The following is an 18,771-nucleotide window of genomic DNA, read 5'->3' on the forward strand; positions in this document are numbered from 1 at the left end:
TCAATTTATAATCATAGCTGGTTCAGTCATCGGATGTATCTTCAAAATAAAATAAAAATAGCTAAAACATTACAACTTTTAACCTTATTACTTATAGTAAAGCAACAATAACGCTATTATAACATATAGCGATAAACGTTAAATTGTTTCGTATTTATTTGAATTGAATAACACAATACTAAGCATGCATGTTGTTTTATTTTACCAACCCAAAGGTGAAAATGACGTTACGTCCTCTAGCTATGTTCTATGTAACTGAGGACGGAAGTAAATCAGATGAAAATAGAACGTAGTGGAGAAAGTTTGATACTTTTCTTTAAAAAGGAAAACTTTACACTTCTTACGTCACTGCCACTACTATTAGTCCAGATTAAGTTGTTTATTTTTGAGGGATTAGTTTTTATAGCAACCCTGGCCTCAAACATGTCCTCAGATGTCAGACAGGAGTTTCTTTATAAACTTCCAGCACCGGTTCTCTACGATTTTTGCCGAATTATGGACTCGCTGTCCAGTTCAGACTGGGTCCGTTTTGGTGAGTCGAACCTGTACGAGTACTTAACGCAGTATTGATTTTTAAAAAGTATTGTTGAGTATCTGATTAAATCAAATTAACAACTTTTTTTTGGTTTTTATCTTATTTTATCATATAAAAAAATGTTGTTTATTGTCAGTTTGATTTGTTGTGTTTAATTTATCAAATATTCATAATAAAAATTTAAATTAGGATGTATCATCTTCTCTTTATTTTGATTTATTTTTTAATGAAAAATTGCTGTATTTTCTGTGGCTATTGGAAAAAAACAATTTCCCGAAGGAGACCTCCTGAGGGATCAATAAAGTTTTACATTACCTTACCTTACCTTACTATTAAGTGAAGGCTTGAATAAGTTTTTGGTTTTAGCTTCAGGGGTCATGAAGGACCAAACTGATGTCCGGTTGGCTGAGAAGAAAGAGCGGCGGACGGACCTGGTGATGAGCCAGTGGGAGAACAGGAACGGACGTGTCGGGGACCTGCTGGACCTCCTGGAAAGACTTCAGCTGTTGCGCCCCCGAGACCTCATCCTCACGTGTGAGTTGATGTCAAATAATCTGACCGCCCTCGAGACAAAACGTTCAATTTCTTCATCTCTTTTTCACTGTCATAACATTTTATATTTCGCTGACATCTTGGCCGTTGTTCCCGATTTCCATCTGGATCCAGAAATCTTTTGAAGGACCTACAGCACAAACTCAAAAAAAGATGTTTCAACAACTGTCGGGAATTCTATCGCTAAAAAATGGTTGAATCTGTCCTTCAGGGGCCTCGACTGTGAGGACCTGTTCTCCATCTTCCCCTGTTTCCCCGTCACAACCGGAGAGCTCTTCTTCCACACTTCCATCTCCCTCCGGAACTTTAGAAACCTGCGCCTACACGACGGGGGGCGACAGGGGTGACGACGGAGGAGGGGGGAGACCTCTCCCGAAACCTGCTCCCCCTCCGTCCAGTCTGCTCTCGCGTCCCAAGGCGAAGGTGAGTCGTCGTCGTCGACGAGGAAAAAGGAACCTCCTGATTATTGAATCCGCTTCTCGCACCAGTGCCCTCTTCCCGCTGCCGCCTGTCACGAGGTCAACAGTGGCGCCATGTGCTGGTCGTACGAAGAGGTGCATGCTGGTACTCAAGGGTTCTGCCCCTCGCAGCTGTTGGGAGAGGGGGGCTTCGGCGTGGTGTACAGAGCCTGGCTGGGGAACACGGACTGTGCTGTGAAGAAACTCAAACAGGTGAGATGTTAGAGAACCAGGGTCGCCCGTTCATTCGTACACTGATGGGAGTAGGCTGCGACGCAGCTCCTCTTGCTCAGGGACAGAATGATAGGAGAAGCCAGAGTTAAACCTTCAACTTCTGTCACACAAGCAAACCTCTCTCCTTTTTTTGTGTTTGTTGTATAAATGGTGTGTTTACAAATTTAACGCTGTATTACGTTTGTACATTTATGAGTTTTATGTGCGTGTTTGTTGTGTTTTTATGTTCAATATATATATATATATTATGTTTGTACCTATATTGTTTTTTTATGTTTTAGTTTGTTGTGTTTTTGTGCATATTGCTGTGATTCTAGTTTTTTTGTGTGTATTATTATTATTTTATTATTATTATGTTGATGTTTGAATGTGTGTAGGTGTTTTGTATTTATTTGTGCATTATATTTGAGTTTAAATGTGTTTTTGTATGTTGTGTAGTCTGTGTGCTGCTTGTTATAATAAGCGAAATTGGTTTTTGATCTTTTAAAACTTTATTTTTCCTTCTTTTTTTGTATTTTTTGATATCGTTCATGTTTGACTCACACTCGTATCCGTGTGTTGTATGAGGCTGTTGTGTGTTTTTATTATTTGGCACTTTAGTTCGGTAGATAGTTTAAAGGTTTTTATTTAAGTAAGTTATACTATTTTTTAGTGCAAATATTTACTGTGGAAAATGTATCTATTATATTTTTAAGGTACACTTTCATTTGAATCCACATATCGAGTCACTGATCTTCTCGTGTCCACAGGACCAACTTCTGGACTTCAAGGTGTTGAAGGAGAGTTTCCAGACTGAAGTCGACCAACTGTCGAAGTGAGTCCAGTATTTTCCCGCTCGCCGGGTTTCTTTCATGATGGCGGAAAACACAATCTTTATGTTGCTAAAGTGGGGTCACTGTTGCAGGTTCAGACACCCGAACATCATCGCCCTGCTTGGATTCTGTGAAGCCCCTGGAATGTTCTGTCTGATCTACAGCTTCATGGAGAACTTGTCACTAAAGGATCGCCTTCATTGTGTAATTCACATCACGGGATTATTCCTCATCACTTGTCCGGTGTTGTTGGTGACCATGTTTGTGTCCCAAGCAGGGAAGTGCTTCCCTCTCCTGGTCAGAGAGAGTCCGGATCATGAAGGACACATCAGCGGCTCTCCAGTTCCTCCACTCGCCTCCAGACAAAGCGACGTCACTCATCCATGGAGACGTGAAGAGGTTAAAACTCTTTTCTCGTGTCACATTTGAGAGTCTTAAATATTTTTTTTGTCTGCAGCTCTAACATCCTGTTGGACCGCCACCTGGTGGCCAAACTCGGAGACTTCGGCCTGGCCCGTTTTTCCAAACCCCCGTCCGGGCACAGGTCTTCGAGGACGACGTCGGTCGGTAGAACCTCGACGGTTCGGGGGACGCTGGCGTACCTGCCCAACGAGTACGTGAGGAACCAAGAGCTGAGCACGGCGGTGGACGTCTTCAGCTTCGGAGTGGTGAGATCTGCACGAAACCGTCTCGCCTTTAAAAGATGATATTAAAGTGTGTGATTCAGGTGCTTCTGGAGATTTTGACCGGACGTCTTGCTGTGGAGGAGAAAAACAAGTCCAACGTTTACTTGGTAAAAACTTAATGAACTTTCTGTGTTTAAAGGGGAGGTAGATGTTCTCAAAACTTAGTGAGGAAGCTACTTTTTGCAGTGATTTGAATTCAAACAAACATTCAAACACATGATCACACCATGTTTTTAAATGTATCTTTAGAAAGATCTGGTCGATGACTTTGAAGAATCTTCTGACTCGTCGTTTTGGAGGCAGCAGCTGGACCACAGGTTAATGGCAGGTCAGTGATGGTTTATGTTATTTTGTATCTATTTAATATTAATTCTAAATACATCTTGTTTGAATTAAAAATATTTAACATTTAAAATGTTGAAACTTTTTTTCAAATGTTGTTGTTTTTAAGCATTGATTTATTTATTGAATAATTGTTTTCAATGTATTTTATATTTAAGGTTGAATGTTTTTTTACTAAATAGTTTAATTCAATAATTACAATTTTGAAAAATTGAATAAATTTCTTTTTTTTATTGAATTAAAATATTTGAAAAGGCAATCAAGATGAATTTCTTTTATGTTTCTCATTAATTGTGGAACAATTTTTAAATTGATCTTTTAAGTCTACAAATAAAAAAGAAAATAGTTACTTTAGAACAATTCTTTTTGAATTATTTGAATAGGAATATCAAACTCTATATTTAAAAACATGCATTCATTTTGAATAATGAATAAATAAGAATACATTTATAATATTAAATGCGTTTTTCTACTCGTTACTTGAAGTTTTTCCATCATATTTTGCATATTTCTCCTCTATTTTCACCCCTGGTTGTATTCATTATAATCACTTTTTTAATCCGTCATTGCTGCTGGTAACGCCTTCCTCCACTTCCTCCATCAAAATGGTCTCTTATTGTCGTCTTTTTCTTCCGTCAACAGGTGGCGTCGTCGAGCCACTAGGCTCTTCTGAGACGGCAGCTCTGGCCTGCAGGTGTCTGGACAGACTCAGGAAGAAGAGGCCACAGATGTTGGAGGTGAAAGCAGAACTTTATTTAGCAGCGATGATCAGAAGCTTGTGACACGTGTCTGTTTCAGGTGTTCGACAAACTCCAGGACGTTTATAACCTGCTGCAGAAAAGTCCTCTCAGAGACTCGTCCTCCTTCCCAGGAAGCTCTGTGGACTGTTTGTGTCTCCAACTGTCCAGAGTCTCCACTCACTCCTTGACCTCCCTCACGCCCCCGGAGCCGCTCCACTCCTGCTCCCTACCCTCCCTGACTTCCTCCCTCCCTCCGTCCTCCTTCGAGGGTCCGTGTGAGACGGACGAGAGCCGAGGCTTCTCTCAGTACCATCTGAGCTCCGGGCTCTCGGGGTCCAGGTCCCTGCCCTCCACCACCACTACAGGCCAGAGTCCGGCTGAGAGCGGTTCATGGGTCAGGAGTGGACCTCGGGCGGAGACTCTGTGTTCGTCCAGTCCAGGAGCGATTCTCAAGCACAAGAGAGGAGCAGGTAAATGTCTTTGTGAATTAATAACGTTTATTCATTTTCAGTTGTTACATTTTCTTTTTAAAAGTTGAAAATTTTACATTTTCTTCGCCTTTATTTTTTATTTTATTTATATCAATCTGTTGTATTTTAAAAGGTTGTATTTTTTTTTTTTAATAATTGAATACAAAAAAAACATATGTTTAAAATATATATATATATATATATATATATATATATATATTCTAACTCTATTTAATTATTTTTTAATTCAATATATATGTGTTAGTATAATATTGACAAAATAAATCATTTAAAATAAAATAAATCAGAAAAAAAACTTTTAAATTTACACGTTATTTAAATAAATTATTAAATAAAAACACATTTTTAATGTCAATTAAAAAAGTTTTATATTTTAGATGTTCAATCAAAACATTCACTATTCTTATGGCACTGATATTTTTCAATACTGCCGGTTCTAAATGTTTTAAATCTAATTCCTTGTGATTAAATCAGATTCTTGGACAAGATCCAGCACTGTACCAGAAGAGTCTTTAGAGCCGCAGGAGTCCTCGGAGTCCTCGGAGTCCTTCGAGACGAGAGGGACTGAGGATCACGGAGGACCAGAGGAGAGCGACGAGCTGGACTATCTTCATCACTCTCAACACTAACAACCACGACAAGCTTGGAGATAAACAATCATTGTAGATTTTTTGGTCAAAGCCACAGATATGTTTTAGGTGTTGAATCTCTTTAAGTGAGACTGAAACTTTAATTTGATATCAGTGTTGCTGAACATGGAACTGAAACTTAATTTTTTTTTTTTTTAAACCCGCAGCTGCATTCACTATATATATATATATAACTATTTGTACGATACAAGTGAGTCGTAAAAACCTATCCTACTGAAGTGTTTATGAATTGTTTCTTGTGCACAATATCTCAAATTTATGTGTGTGTGTCAAAGGTTTGAATGACGAAGGTTCACTGAAAATAAATCCACGTGTAAATGAATGTATTATGGTATGATTTTGCGAATCATAAATGAATGTTATTTGAGTGTAAAATAATAAATGTAATTCATTTTATTACAATCGAATAACCTTATGAATTTATTTGCGAAACCTAACCATAATACATTTAATTAAAGTCACTTTATTTTTTATAAAATGTTGTATTTGGCGCCCCCTAGAGGGATTTTTTTTTATTATTATTCTTTCCGAGTTTGTTTTTTTTTAATTTTAAGTTAACTAAAAAGGGCAGAAAATTTCCAAAATTACTCATATTTCCTTAATAACCTAGAAATGAAAGCGTGTGACTCGATCGGTGTTTTCCCTCGTTGTTCGTGTGATGACGCGCCTCGACACGTGGTGACGTCACAGCAGACATACGCAGCTCTCATCCTCAGATTCGAACCTGCGACTCTCTCCTCCAGATCGTTCTTCCTCCTCACGGGTCTGGGATCTGGAGAAAACCGCCTCGCAGGTGATGTTTGTGTTCGCGATGATGTCGTCATGTGTTCGTGCTTCATCTCGACCAGAGGTCATCGTCACGAGCTGCTGGTGTGTTTCTGCAGAAGCAACATCTCATTGAGGACATCATCTGCATCATCTTCACTGTTGTTGTGAGTCACGCGTGGTCAGCTTCTCTCTCATGTCAACCTCAACGTTTACTCATCATCATCATCATCATTATCATCATCGTCACTGTTAACAGTCACGTCCTTTACAATCATCTTAAATCCGTCATTTTATCTCCATTTATCTCCTAAAAAAACACAAATACGTCAAAGTAAGTTGTCAAGTCTGTTCATCTAGGTTTTGATAGTTATTTAATAAACGTTTTCTATGTAATTGTAAATATTAATCTACATTTGTTTAGTCATTAATAACAAAAGATTGTCTCCTGAAAGTCCCACATAGGGTTGACAAAAGACTTTAATGTGGCTGCCATTTTGATTTGGTGAAGTATATAAATTATATTACATGTTTGAATAAACAATAAAAAAAAAATCCTAGAATAGTTATGTTGTTATTATTATTATTGATATTGCGTTTTTCCCCTTGTAATTTTCGTTTAACTTGTTTCGTAATATGAACATTTCTTTCGCTACTTTGGGCCAAGTTTTTAATGAAGGACTCAAGAAAAAAAAATGAGGTTAAAATGTAAACATGTGACAATTAAATTGAATACACAAAGAATTAAGAATCTAATGAACACAAAATAAGGAAAATCCAGAGAGGGGTGGAAGCCAGGCGCACAATCCACAGGTACTGACGAGCTGACGCTGGTCTGCGGGAAGACTAGTTCAGAGCAGAGGGTAGGACAGGAAGTAATTAAACAAAAATAAAATTACTCGGGACGAGATTGTGACGCAATTATAACAACCTGAAGTTGATGTTTTTACATTATTATACATAGACTACTGGTCCGGTCCACTTGGGTTCTTCATCATCGTAACCATTGTAGTCTTGGACTTCATGGTGAAATGGAATCATGGGAGTTTCCGTCTTCTGCAGTCATGTCCATGTCTCCGGACCTCTCGGATCTGTCTCGACTCTACCAGACTGAGTTTGTGAGGAGCGCCCGGGCGGTCGGGGTCCTGTGGGCCGTGTGCACTCTCTGTTTCGCCATCATCCAGGTGGTGGTTCTGGTCCAGCCCTCCTGGGTCGGCACTGCTGAGAGGCACCACCACGGGGCGGGTCCGGTCCCCCCCAGTGGAACCTTGGGGCTGTTTGAGGTGAGACCGCCGCACTGACCACCGGTGACCCGCTACAGCCGGTCTCTCTCCGCTCTCAGGTGTGTGTGGAGTCCGACTGGCCCGTCCCGGAGTGCCGGGGGAGTCTCTCCAGTCTGACCCCTCTGCCGTCCTTCCAGTCCGTGGCCGTGCTGGTGGGCGTGTCCCTGTGGGCCGTCTGGACCAGCGTCATCTGTCTGACCCTCTTCAGGTTCTGCAGCGCCGCCACCGTCTACAAGATCTGTGCGTGGCTGCAGCTGACTGCAGGTCAGTGCTTTCCAGTCCGAACACCTCAGACCCGGACCTCACGTCCGTCCTTCTCCACAGGCTTCTGTCTGGCTCTGGCCTGTCTTCTGTTCCCGGACTCCTGGGAGAGTCCGGAGATGAGGTCTCTGTGTGGTGACTCGGTGAGTAAACACATGTACTGCAGTGTCTTCATTTTCTCCACCATCTTCTTTATCTTCTTCTCTTCTTCTTCTTCGTCTTCTTCATTTTCTCCACCATCTTCTTCTTCTTCTTCTCATCCCAAAATCCTGATATTTTCCTCATGTTACTTTTAGCTCTTCCTCCTTCATTCTCAGTCTATTCTTGGACTCCTTTCTTCTTCTTCACCTTGTTCAGTTTTATTTATATCGACTCTATTTCCTGCCCAGACTCCTCTGTCCTAAATTTATCACCTTCATCTCTTCCATATCTTCTCCGTAATCCATGGAAGTGTATCGGTGTCATCAGAATATTTAAAGGTTGAATTCAACATTTTAAATGTTGAATTATTTCTATTGAAACGTTGTTATTAAGCATGTTTTCAACAGGTTTGAAATAAAGGTTGGATTTGTTTTTATTAAATAATATAGTTCATTAATTAGTTTGTTTAAATGTTGGATTTTATTTTCCAATAATAAATAAAATGTATTTTTTCCAAATTCAAAATTCTAGTGATTTAAAAATATAATTTCTAAATTCAATATTGTTTAATTCGTAGACTTTTAAATCCAATCTAAAAATGTTGCTATAATATTAGATTTAAAAGGCTACGAATGGGATGAATATAGAATTTAGAAAATATATTTTTTAATTATTGGAATTTTAAGAAAATCATTCAATATTCATTTATATTCACAATTTTTACATTAAATTCTTAAAAATAGACAAATTCATTATTTTAAATACTGTAATTAAAGTATTAAATAAAAAGAAATATAACCTTTCAGTATAGAAACCATTGAACTAAATTATTCAATAAATAATTTAACATAACAAAACACAAAACAATAACATCTCAACAGAAAAAGTTTCAACATTAAAAATGTTACATTAAATATATATATATCCTCTTTTCCTTCTCGTTCCTCTCCACCTGCTTCATGCCTCAAATGTCTTTCATAATAATTCCGTCTCGTGTTGATTCCAGGTTGGCAGCTTCTCCTCAGGAAACTGCTCGGTTCACTGGGCCTACATCCTCGCGCTGCTGGGAGTCCTGGACGCTGCCATCTTGGCCACGCTGGCGTTTGTTTTGGCCAACAGGCAGGACGCTCTGCTGCCGCCGGACAGCAAGGAAGGTAAAGGCAGGAAGTCGGCGTCTAATTTTAGCGACATAAAAGAATAACTCACCGTGATTTTTGTTTTTATTTGTTTGCCTGGTTTAGTGACGACAGGACTGCTGATGTCGGCGTGATCAGGATCCTTCGACTCCTCAATGATGATATTCATATGCAGTATATTTGTACATGTATGCACGTGTTGGTATTAACATGTATTGATGAGCACATATCAGCGCACAACCATGTCCCCGACAACGTGTATAAATATCCACTTTTATAGAGTCAATATTTTACTATTAATGGAACATTTGTATGGTCGTCTCGTCGTCATGGCAACTACAACAATAAACTATCTTATACATTGTGGGGTTGTTTTGTTATTCACCTTCCAGCCTACAGTTTATTCTTTTTTCTTCATGATATCATATTGTTATTCAAAAGCGAAATTATTTATACCATTTTTTTAAATAATTATAAAATTTGTTTTTATGTTTAATAATTCAACAAAAAAGTGTTTGCTGATTGTATTTACAATTACCATTTTTCTGTTGCAATTCAACTTCAGGCCGCTAGATGGGATCAGTGGTTACGTCCTCCGCAGCTAAAGGAACAATAAAATCGCCTGCGATGCCTGAGGACGAGAGGATACATTCGACTCCAGCAGCTTTTAAAGCTGATGTTTGGACATATTTTTTGTTTTTCAAAACAAATGAAAGCAGTTACGACTTCATCAAGAGTCATGTGGTCTGTCAATTCTGCAACACCAGAGTCAAGTACTCGACAATACTACAAATATATACTTGTTACTACAGTATCAAAATATATTGTATCGCTGCTCCTGTTTACAATACACACTTCTATTTTTTTCCAACCCAAGGACACATTTTGAATGAAAAAAACCCAGAATATTGTTTAAACGATGATTTGAAATAAAAAGTATAAAAGAAATGTATAATTGTATATGTAAGTTAATAAATATAATTAGTTGTTTATATTAAATATATCCAAATTCTTCAGAGACGTTTCCCATTTTCTTGATAGAAAAAAAGTGACCTGGAGCTCCATCAAAGGGAATCCATAGACCCTCCCCACTGCATATGTAACGCCTTTAGAAGAATCGACGACCTGGTTTTTGAAGTCGCAGAAAGAGACATGTTGTTGCTGTTGTTATTGTTGTTGTTGTTTGTGCAAAGAAACATGGCGGTTCCAGGATTCGCCCAACAAGTGAACCTCATTTTAATATCGAAGCTCTCAGTGCGATGAGATGTTTATTCCGCCTCCAGGTCCTGATCCGATCCATGGCTCTTTAGTAAAAAAAAAGAAAAAAAAAAGGGCGTTTAGAAGATCAGAGGCTCCCCCCCTCGTGCCCGCGCGCGTGTGTGTGAGGGAGAAGAAAAAAAAAACCCGCGCGAGCGCATGGCGTGTCGAGCGCGCGCCTCGTGGTGCTGATGGAGCAGCAGAGCTCCAGCGAGAAGATGATGGAGATGAAGGAAACATGCCTCCATCACCAGCCATGATCGACGCCAGGTCCTCCGTCAGTCCGGTCGTCACCGATCCCTGGATGCGTTAACAACCCTGAGGCGGATCCGAGGGGGGGTCTCTTGACAATCAAAAAAGCTGGGCTCCATGATGACTCGGAACCAGGTCGTGATCTCCCGCGGAGGTGAGGAGCGGCAGGGAGCCCGCGAGTGACCGAGGTGAGGAGAAAGTCACCAGACTCCGTTGAAAGTTGACGCGTTTTAAAGTGTGCGCGGCTCGTCAGCACGCGCGTCAACGAAATGAACATTTTAAATAAATGCATAATGTCTAGATATAGAGGTTTTTAAATTCGGTTGTTTTTATTCCATCATAAATCTTTTTTTAAGCGACCTGGGGGGGTGGGGGGGGGGGGGGTTTGTTTCGTTCTTTAACAACAACCACCTGCATCCCTTCTTTTTTTTCCCACTCCCTCCTTTTTTTATTTTTCTTCCAAACATTTCCACCACTCCCTTCTTCCTCTGCACCACCGTACATCATATTTCTCTCCTCTCCCACCTCACACCGCCCTCCTTCCTCCCTCTCTCCATCACTTTAATGATGACCTTCATCCAGTTTACATCTTCTATCTCATCCCTCCCTTTCTACACCTCCTCCTCCTCCTCCTCCACACGTCTGCCGTCTCACCTCAACTAACCTGTTGAAGGAGGTTAATCGATAACACCTTCCTCCTCCTCCTTCTCCTCATCCATCTGTCACTCTCTCCAGCTCCATGTTGACCTCCCTCTCCTCCTCGTGACCCCCTCATCCTTCATGTCACCATGGGGGTGGGGGGTCGGTGGGGGGGGGATCAGCAGGAAACTTATTTAACATTAATGCGTCCTCACAAACACAGCGAGCGCGCCCAAGGTTTCAAAGGTGATTGGATGGTTGCGGCGAGCGCTCAGCCACTCACAGCTGAAGCTTCCAGTGCTGGGATTTTTACATTGTTGCCATGCAGAGCCCTAGCAGTCTGACCTACATTTAAAGTGTGTGTGTGGGTTTATATCCATGTGTGTGTGTGTGTGGGAGGAAACGCAAACCTTTATTTATAACATGGTGTGAAAATTAATTTGAGAAAGATGGGGAGGAGGGGGGGGGAAAAAAAGAAGGAGGATCCCATAGAAAGGGATGTTATCGATTGTGCGTCTGTTGTTTTTGTGTTAACACTTGTCCTCGTGTGCGTCTCTGGACTCACCGACGAGACGGCGGCGGCGGTGGGTGGGGTCTCTGACGCCGTTGCAGATACATAAAGATGTTGTTCTCCGGGGCGAACCTATCAGATCCTCGGGCAGAAAAATGCCTCGACATCGAGGTCGGTAGAAGAAGTCCTCGAGCTCGCACCCCAACCCCCCTCCACCCACCACCCCACTTTCTGAAACATTATGACCACGTGTTTTTGTTACAGAAAACCAATGACCTGGCAACAGTTGTAGCCGGCGGCTCGGTCGATTCAGTAAAAGCTGAGCTTTTAAAAAAATAGAACCTGTTCCTTTGTCTTTTGTACACGTCGTGTGCTAAGTGGGACCCAACACCCTTTGAGTGTATGTATGTATTCATGTGGCTCTGATGAGATAAATAACACTATGTGTCCTTTATTATTGTATATTCAAGTAAAATGTTTTTACAATTTAATAATATAAAATAAAAAAACAGCTTATTTATTAAATGTTTTGGCATAATTATGATTTAACAACATTTTTTTTCTTCCAATTTCTTCTTATTTTATTTTACTTTATTTTTTGAAGTTTTCACTATATTAAGGGTCCTTTGGAGGTTTAACAACCAACCCCTGCTTTAGCAAGTCCCTAAGACAGCTTTGCATTGTTGCCAAATCAGAATTATAATTTCTTTAAGTGCACTAACTGTGTTGTACCATGAAATTGACTTTATCTGCTTAAACTACTGGCAACAAACAATACAAATGAAAACACCCCCCCCCCAAAAAAAATACATAAAATAAAATGAATAGATTAAAAGTATATTAAGAATTGCACATCTTTACATACTGAATTTCCTTTATTTAAAAGGTGACAGGATTATATATTGTTGCTTTATGGTGTTCTTTTTCCTCTCCAGCTTGAGCTGAGCTGAGCTTAATTTATATGTATCCAGTGCAGGGGGGTGCACCAGAACAGGGCACACTTTTTCAGTGAAAACACCCTCATTGATTGAAATATTTGTGTATCCACTCCAAATGAAGTAGCATAGCAGACATGCATGAGTGGAATTTCAAGGCAATAGCCAAGAAGTGCCTGATTCTTCATCAACATACGGTATCCTGATGCAACTATCATGGTTAAAAAAATGATTATTAATTACGTGAGCTGACAACTCAGCTACATTTGAGGTTATTGTGCTATTGTGTTGTACTTTAAACATCTTTAAAGAGGGAACCAAAGTCAAAACTCTCATGACACGCATGTTTCAAATGTTGAAGTCTTTCTCTACAAGATGCAGTAAGTCTCTCATCATGACCATGTTTTGAACATTACTTTATAAAGTTCTCAACAAACTGAAATCTGGGCGAACGAGAGGTTACGAGAGTGGAGTCCCTTATGACGTTTTAATGTAATCACACCCCGCTTTGTTTATACAACGAGTCCCTCTGAGGTGGAGACTTCCTGGGTTGATTACTTGTGGCGACAAACTTTGATGTTGGACCAATCACAGCAGAGTGGGCGTGGTTATGGTAAACAATATTTCATCTCCGGAAAACTTATGTTTTTTTCAGTGGGCGGGGCTTACACACATTTTCTAATGTAAATATTTCAATAAAAACAGTTTTGTACAAACAGACACATACTGATGATACAATAGAGTCCAACATGAATTTAAGACACACTTAAATCAACACATTAGTTGCCATTTAAAGGACGAAAAGCAAAAAAAATGAAAATGTATAATGAAATGTCTAGTTTTGCTGAACACCATGATCTAGACCAGACGGCCCCGGGGGCCACCAGTGACCCTTTCACTGTATTCATGCAGCCCTCACGAGGTCAGAGTAGAACATGTAGAACAGACAGTAACAACTGTATTTCTTATTAAGTAGTCTTTTAAGAATACATTTCTTTTTTTAGGACTTTTTTTGGGTGAATTTCTATTGCAATATTTCTGAGTGAATATTGAAATCATATTTAGAAAAATAAAAAAATAAGAAATATATATATATATATTTTATTGACACATTTATGTTTTTATTTTGAGGCTTTGACTCTTTTTTACTTTAATTGTTATAGTATACAGGTATAGTACTAGTTATACAGTATATAATGTGGCCCTGATGAAATTGAACCCCCATCCCCCCATCCCCACCCCCGATTCAGATGACTGAGTTTGTTTACTTCCTTGTTTGCGAACAGTGTCCTGAATGCGACGCATCTCGTCTCCTTATTTACTTTAAATACATTAAAGGCCAGTGTTTGTTGTCATAAGACTCTTTGATATTGATTCAGTGTGTGTGTGTGTGTGTGTGCGCAGGTGAGGAGTCCAGCAGTGATAAAGGCTGAGCCACATGGAGGTCAAAGGTCAACTCATTTTCGCTCCTGGTCAGTGTGACACGAAGGGCAGAAAAACAGACAGGAATAGGATACTATCCCGTGTTTTTGTTTTTGTTTGTGCTCCAGAGCCTCTCACCTGTACGAGCAGGAAGCAGAGGGAACGGATGGCGGAGCTGCAGGAAAGAAGGCGGAGCCTCCAGATGCTGCTCAGCATGCGATTGGCTGAGCTGAGGCGCATCTGTCTGAAAGAAGCGGTGAGTGACAGGAATTCAGTTTCTTTTTAAATAAGGCCAAACAATTGACCATCTTTGGTTTCGCATTGGTCAGGAGCTGACCGGGACCATGCCAAATGAATTCCCCCTGGAGGTCGGCGAGAAGCCTCCGCGGGTCACGCGCAGAGTCGACAAGAAGTCCAGAGCTCAGGTAGGCGTCTTGTGCCAAGCTCAGGGTCAAGGTGACCCGAATGCATAAAATACAAATGTGTTTGTGGTATGCCTTGTGTTGCCTCTGGGTCAAGGTAACCCGAACGCAGAAAACAAATGTGTTTGTGGTATCTCTTGTGATGCCTCTGGGTCAAGGTGACCCGAATGCAGAAAACAAATGTGTTTCTGGTATCCCTTGTGTTGCCTCTTGGTCAGGGTGACCCGAAGGCATAAAATACAAATGTGTTTGTGGTATCTCTTGTGATGCCTTTGGGTCAGGGTGACCCGAACGCAGAAAACAAATGTGTTTCTGGTATCTCTTGTGTTGCCTCTGGGTCAAGGTGACCCGAACGCAGAAAACAAATGTGTTTGTGGTATCCCTTGTGTTGCCTCTGGGTCAAGGTGACCCGAACGCAGAAAACAAATGTGTTTGTGTTATCTCTTGTGATGCCTCTGGGTCAGGGTGACCCGAACGCAGAAAACAAATGTGTTTCTGGTATCTCTTGTGTTGCCACTGGGTCAAGGTGACCCGAACGCAGAAAACAAATGTGTTTGTGGTATCCCTTGTGTTGCCTCCGGGTCAAAGGGTGAAACCTTCCTGGCTTCCATGAATACAAACGCAGTGTGGAGGTGTCGTCCGGGAAAACCTTCAGGTCACCGTGACCCTGAGATAACACGATATCAAGATCACGTGACATGACAATCTCGTTTGACCCCCGGGCAGGACGACAGCCAGCGATCGAAACCAAAGAAGAGTTTGTTTGGCGGCGTGTTGAGAAAGTCGGGCGACCCTGAACACACCAGCAGCTCACACACACACACACATCAGGGGAAGAAGACGGAGCACCGAGGCTGCCACACAGGTGACACACACCGACGCGCTCACACACACACATGTGCTAATAAAAATTTATTTTTATCTTAGATGATTTCGGGTCTCACTCGCCGGGAACCGCGGGATCTCCGGTGGACATTTTCTTCCAGAACAAACGTAGAAATTCTCTTCTGAGGTAGAAAATAAACACAGCTACCTTCAGTTTTCCGATCCATTGACGACCTTGTGTTTTCAGGACATCGCCCCCGGAGAACACCTCACGCCCGCTCACCCTGCCGCCCCCTCAGCCTCCTCCTCCTCCCCCCCGCCGAACTCAGGACTCCTCCTCCTCCAACTCAGATCCGGATCCGGCCAGGCGGACCGGCGCCAGAGTCGCCAATATCGGGGTGACCACCGGAGGGAGCCCCTCGGTGAAAGCGGTCACCTGCAAAGACTATTTAGAAAAAGAAGGGGCGGAGCAAGGACACAGAGGGGGTACCCGGGGGGGCAAAGGGACCGAGGGCGAGAGGAAAAAGACGCCCGAGTCGGCGGCGGCGGGCGGGAGGACGAGGGACCCTGGCGGGGTTCAACTGGACTTCTGGGCAAAGAGGAGACAGCCAATCACGATGCAGCAGAAGCTTCTCTACAATGGGTACACGCAAGGACTCCCCCCCACTCACGGTAGACTCGGGGACCAGAGGAAGTCAACGGTGACTCGAACCAGATCCTGTGGCCCCTTTCAGTCTGAAACCCACAGCCCTCCTTTGCTTACAATTCAGCCTGATCCACACCCGCACCTGCTGCCCCCGCGACCCCCACAACCCTCCGACTTGAACCCCTCTCCGGGAGACTCCACCAGGACCCTACACAAGGCCCTGGCTCTGGAAGGTAAGACCTGCTCCGGACTTCATAATGCTTCAGGGAATATAAAGAAATATAAAATATTAAACAGATGAAGAAGTGTGAGTTCTGATATATTTAAAAAAAATTGTAATATATACTGGGAAACTGGGCCGAAAAAAGCTACAAGAAAATATAAGAAAATTACGTAATACAGATAAAAAAAGATCAAATTCTGTGAAGATGAATTTAATGAATAAATGCACAACTAATGAATAAATAAAGACATATTAAAATGTTATTTATAAGTAAACATTGCATAAAACCACAGTATATACAGGATTTTTTGAGGGGCTCCAATAATTAGCTTTAATATGATGGAAAGATGGAAAAAAGGTTGAAAAATTACTTAATATAAAAAATATTATTCTTGGAATATGGATATAAAACAGGGTGACCATGAGATCATATGTATAATATATATTTTTTAATTATATTTTACATGATATTATAAAAAAAAATTCTTTAAGTTTCACAATATAAATAAAAAAAGAATTATAGTAAGATTATAATAAAGTAATATATACTGGAAATCTTTAGAGGGACTAGCCCCACATATAAAAAACTAATAATAAAAATAAGTTTAAGTATTAAGATTTATATATTAAGTATAAGCAAAAATATTAAGCAATATAAACTGGGAATGTTTTGAGGAGCCAAAAAAAAAAGTTAGTGTGACCATGACCTCGTCATGTGCAACTTATTATATTATATTTAACTTTATATTACCAATAATTTACTTCTCACAATCGAAAAAAAACATCTCGCTGGAACTTAATTACTTTTTTAAAATCATTATGTTGTATATTAAGATTAGAATGATCCTATAAAATGAAACATTAAGATAAAATATGTGTCAGATCATAAAACGAACATTTCAAACAGCAGGAAAATAAGTGTTAAAATCACCTGTGGTGTCAGGTCTGAGGGACTGGTACCTGAGAAACACCGGAGGGTCCAACAACAACTCCGCTGGCTCCGCCCACTCAAGCGGCAGCAGCTCCGCCCACTACAGACAGTCGAACCCTCAGGTGGGATCAGGTCACCAGAGGCCGAACCTGCCGCATTCTTTCACCTTTCACGGCAGGTAGGAAACCTTGGAAACCATGTGACCCGCCGAACTCTGACCCTCACCTCCCTCTCTCTCTCTCAGGTTGGCGTGCGGCTCCCTTAACCACGACACTTCACCTCACAAGCAGAAGATCTCCTCACTGGAACCGGAACCTCTGTCGCCCGGAACTCTGGTCTGACGGGTCCCGGGTGTGCTGAGTGGCTGAAACGCTCAGGACGCTGAAAATGCTGCTGTTATGGTAACAGCTTTGTAATTGTCAAAACAAAAAAAAAAACAATCAGGTGACGCGACAATCAGCTGATATCTTTGATCGATTGGAGGTTTTTTTTTTCATTAACGGGTCGTTCTACGGAACCGGTGTCTTGAAACCGGTTCCGTAGAACGACCCGTTGTTTGTCTTCTGTCCAGTATGACCCACACATACATGAATGTCACACGGAGAGTTCAGGGAGTTTGTAAAAACATGGATCACCAAACCGTCCACGCTTGTCGATTTGCTGTTTGATATTCTTCACTTTTACTTGCAGGTGTCATGTGACTGCGAGGTGATAATCCCAGCATGCTTTTCTTTTCTTTCTTTTTTTTTAATCCTGTCTTTAAATGTACCAGCTGTTTTTTATTCCAAGGATGCATTTTTTTTTTACAATTCCTGTGGAATCATGCAAGAGATCTGCGGTGGATTCTTGTGTTGATGGAAGTGGATTTTTTGAAGATGAATGAGGCAAATATGAAGAGAAGAAGAAGAAGAAAAAAAGATGTCAACGTCCAGACGGACCAATCAGGATGACTGTAACATCGTGTCTAACATGGTGAATTCAGGTGAAGTCTGTATGTTTTATATCCCAAGGAAAAAAAAAATCTGTAAAATACTTTTTGTACATTTTTTGGAAACTTTTTTTACTTTTTCCACATCGATGTCTGTTTCAATAAAGACTTTTGCTTCCTGCTCTTGAACCATTTAATACTATTTTTATGGAAGTTGTTTTGTTTCCATATTAGTTCATCAAAAAGTTTCTTCAATCCATAAAAACAAACATTTATTTAATAGTTGCTTCAATACAAAAAAATATTTCACTTAGATAAAATTAATTTTTTAAGTTTCATAAAATGGATGTCATTTCTAAACTTCTTTCAGTTCAATAAAAAAAGACTGCAAAACCGTTTTCATATTAGAAAGATAAAATAAAACGATTTAAAAAATGGATTGAGGGCAACTTTTTTGGGGATTGAATGTATGACAAAAAAACTTCTATCAATTTAATATATATATTTTTGTATTTGTTGGCACCTTTGCGTAATTTAATCAACTTATTTTTATTTAAATACATTTTGTCTTATTAAAGAAACTATTAATGAAAATGTAAAAATGTTATCAAAAACTTTTGTCAGGAATAAAAATAATAATAATTTTTTATTAAACTTTCTAAATTCAAAAAACATTTTTTTAACAAATAACCTT

At 40.4% G+C, this 18,771-nt stretch overlaps 3 protein-coding genes across 4 annotated transcripts; all 3 read left to right on the forward strand.

The window, feature by feature from the left end:
- Window positions 1-92: 92 nt before the first annotated feature.
- irak1 (interleukin-1 receptor-associated kinase 1) lies at window positions 93-5,805 on the forward strand. 2 transcript variants are annotated; one of them, XM_087781638.1, is made up of 13 exons: window positions 93-532; window positions 902-1,069; window positions 1,299-1,510; window positions 1,576-1,758; window positions 2,529-2,593; window positions 2,684-2,795; window positions 2,866-2,990; window positions 3,049-3,259; window positions 3,319-3,384; window positions 3,527-3,605; window positions 4,262-4,356; window positions 4,418-4,829; window positions 5,325-5,805. In XM_087781638.1, the coding sequence occupies exons 1-13, from the start codon at window positions 277-279 to the stop codon at window positions 5,477-5,479; spliced, it is 2,139 nt and encodes a 712-aa protein (XP_087637764.1). In that variant the 5' UTR covers window positions 93-276; the 3' UTR covers window positions 5,480-5,805. The 2 variants fall into 2 exon arrangements, with proteins under 2 accessions (XP_087637764.1, XP_087637765.1); XM_087781639.1 differs by having other exon boundaries at window positions 2,869-2,990.
- Window positions 5,806-6,225: 420 nt separating this feature from the next.
- lhfpl4b (LHFPL tetraspan subfamily member 4b) lies at window positions 6,226-9,386 on the forward strand. The gene is made up of 6 exons (XM_087781652.1): window positions 6,226-6,293; window positions 7,328-7,548; window positions 7,608-7,812; window positions 7,873-7,952; window positions 8,957-9,104; window positions 9,192-9,386. Exons 2-6 carry the CDS (start codon window positions 7,330-7,332, stop codon window positions 9,218-9,220), a joined length of 681 nt encoding a protein of 226 aa, XP_087637778.1. The 5' UTR covers window positions 6,226-6,293; window positions 7,328-7,329; the 3' UTR covers window positions 9,221-9,386.
- Window positions 9,387-10,112: 726 nt separating this feature from the next.
- Window positions 10,113-18,258, forward strand: ccdc120a (coiled-coil domain containing 120a). The gene is given in 9 exon segments (XM_087781653.1): window positions 10,113-10,783; window positions 14,085-14,152; window positions 14,231-14,358; window positions 14,432-14,527; window positions 15,251-15,446; window positions 15,449-15,536; window positions 15,597-16,228; window positions 17,162-17,327; window positions 17,394-18,258. Coding segments are annotated over 8 exon segments (1,437 nt in total). The 5' UTR covers window positions 10,113-10,783; window positions 14,085-14,118; the 3' UTR covers window positions 17,491-18,258.
- The last annotated feature ends 513 nt before the right edge of the window (window positions 18,259-18,771 follow it).

This window comes from Callionymus lyra, chromosome 19 (assembly GCF_982586985.1).
Source record: "Callionymus lyra chromosome 19, fCalLyr1.hap1.1, whole genome shotgun sequence".
In the NCBI taxonomy this organism is placed as follows: domain Eukaryota; kingdom Metazoa; phylum Chordata; class Actinopteri; order Syngnathiformes; family Callionymidae; genus Callionymus; species Callionymus lyra.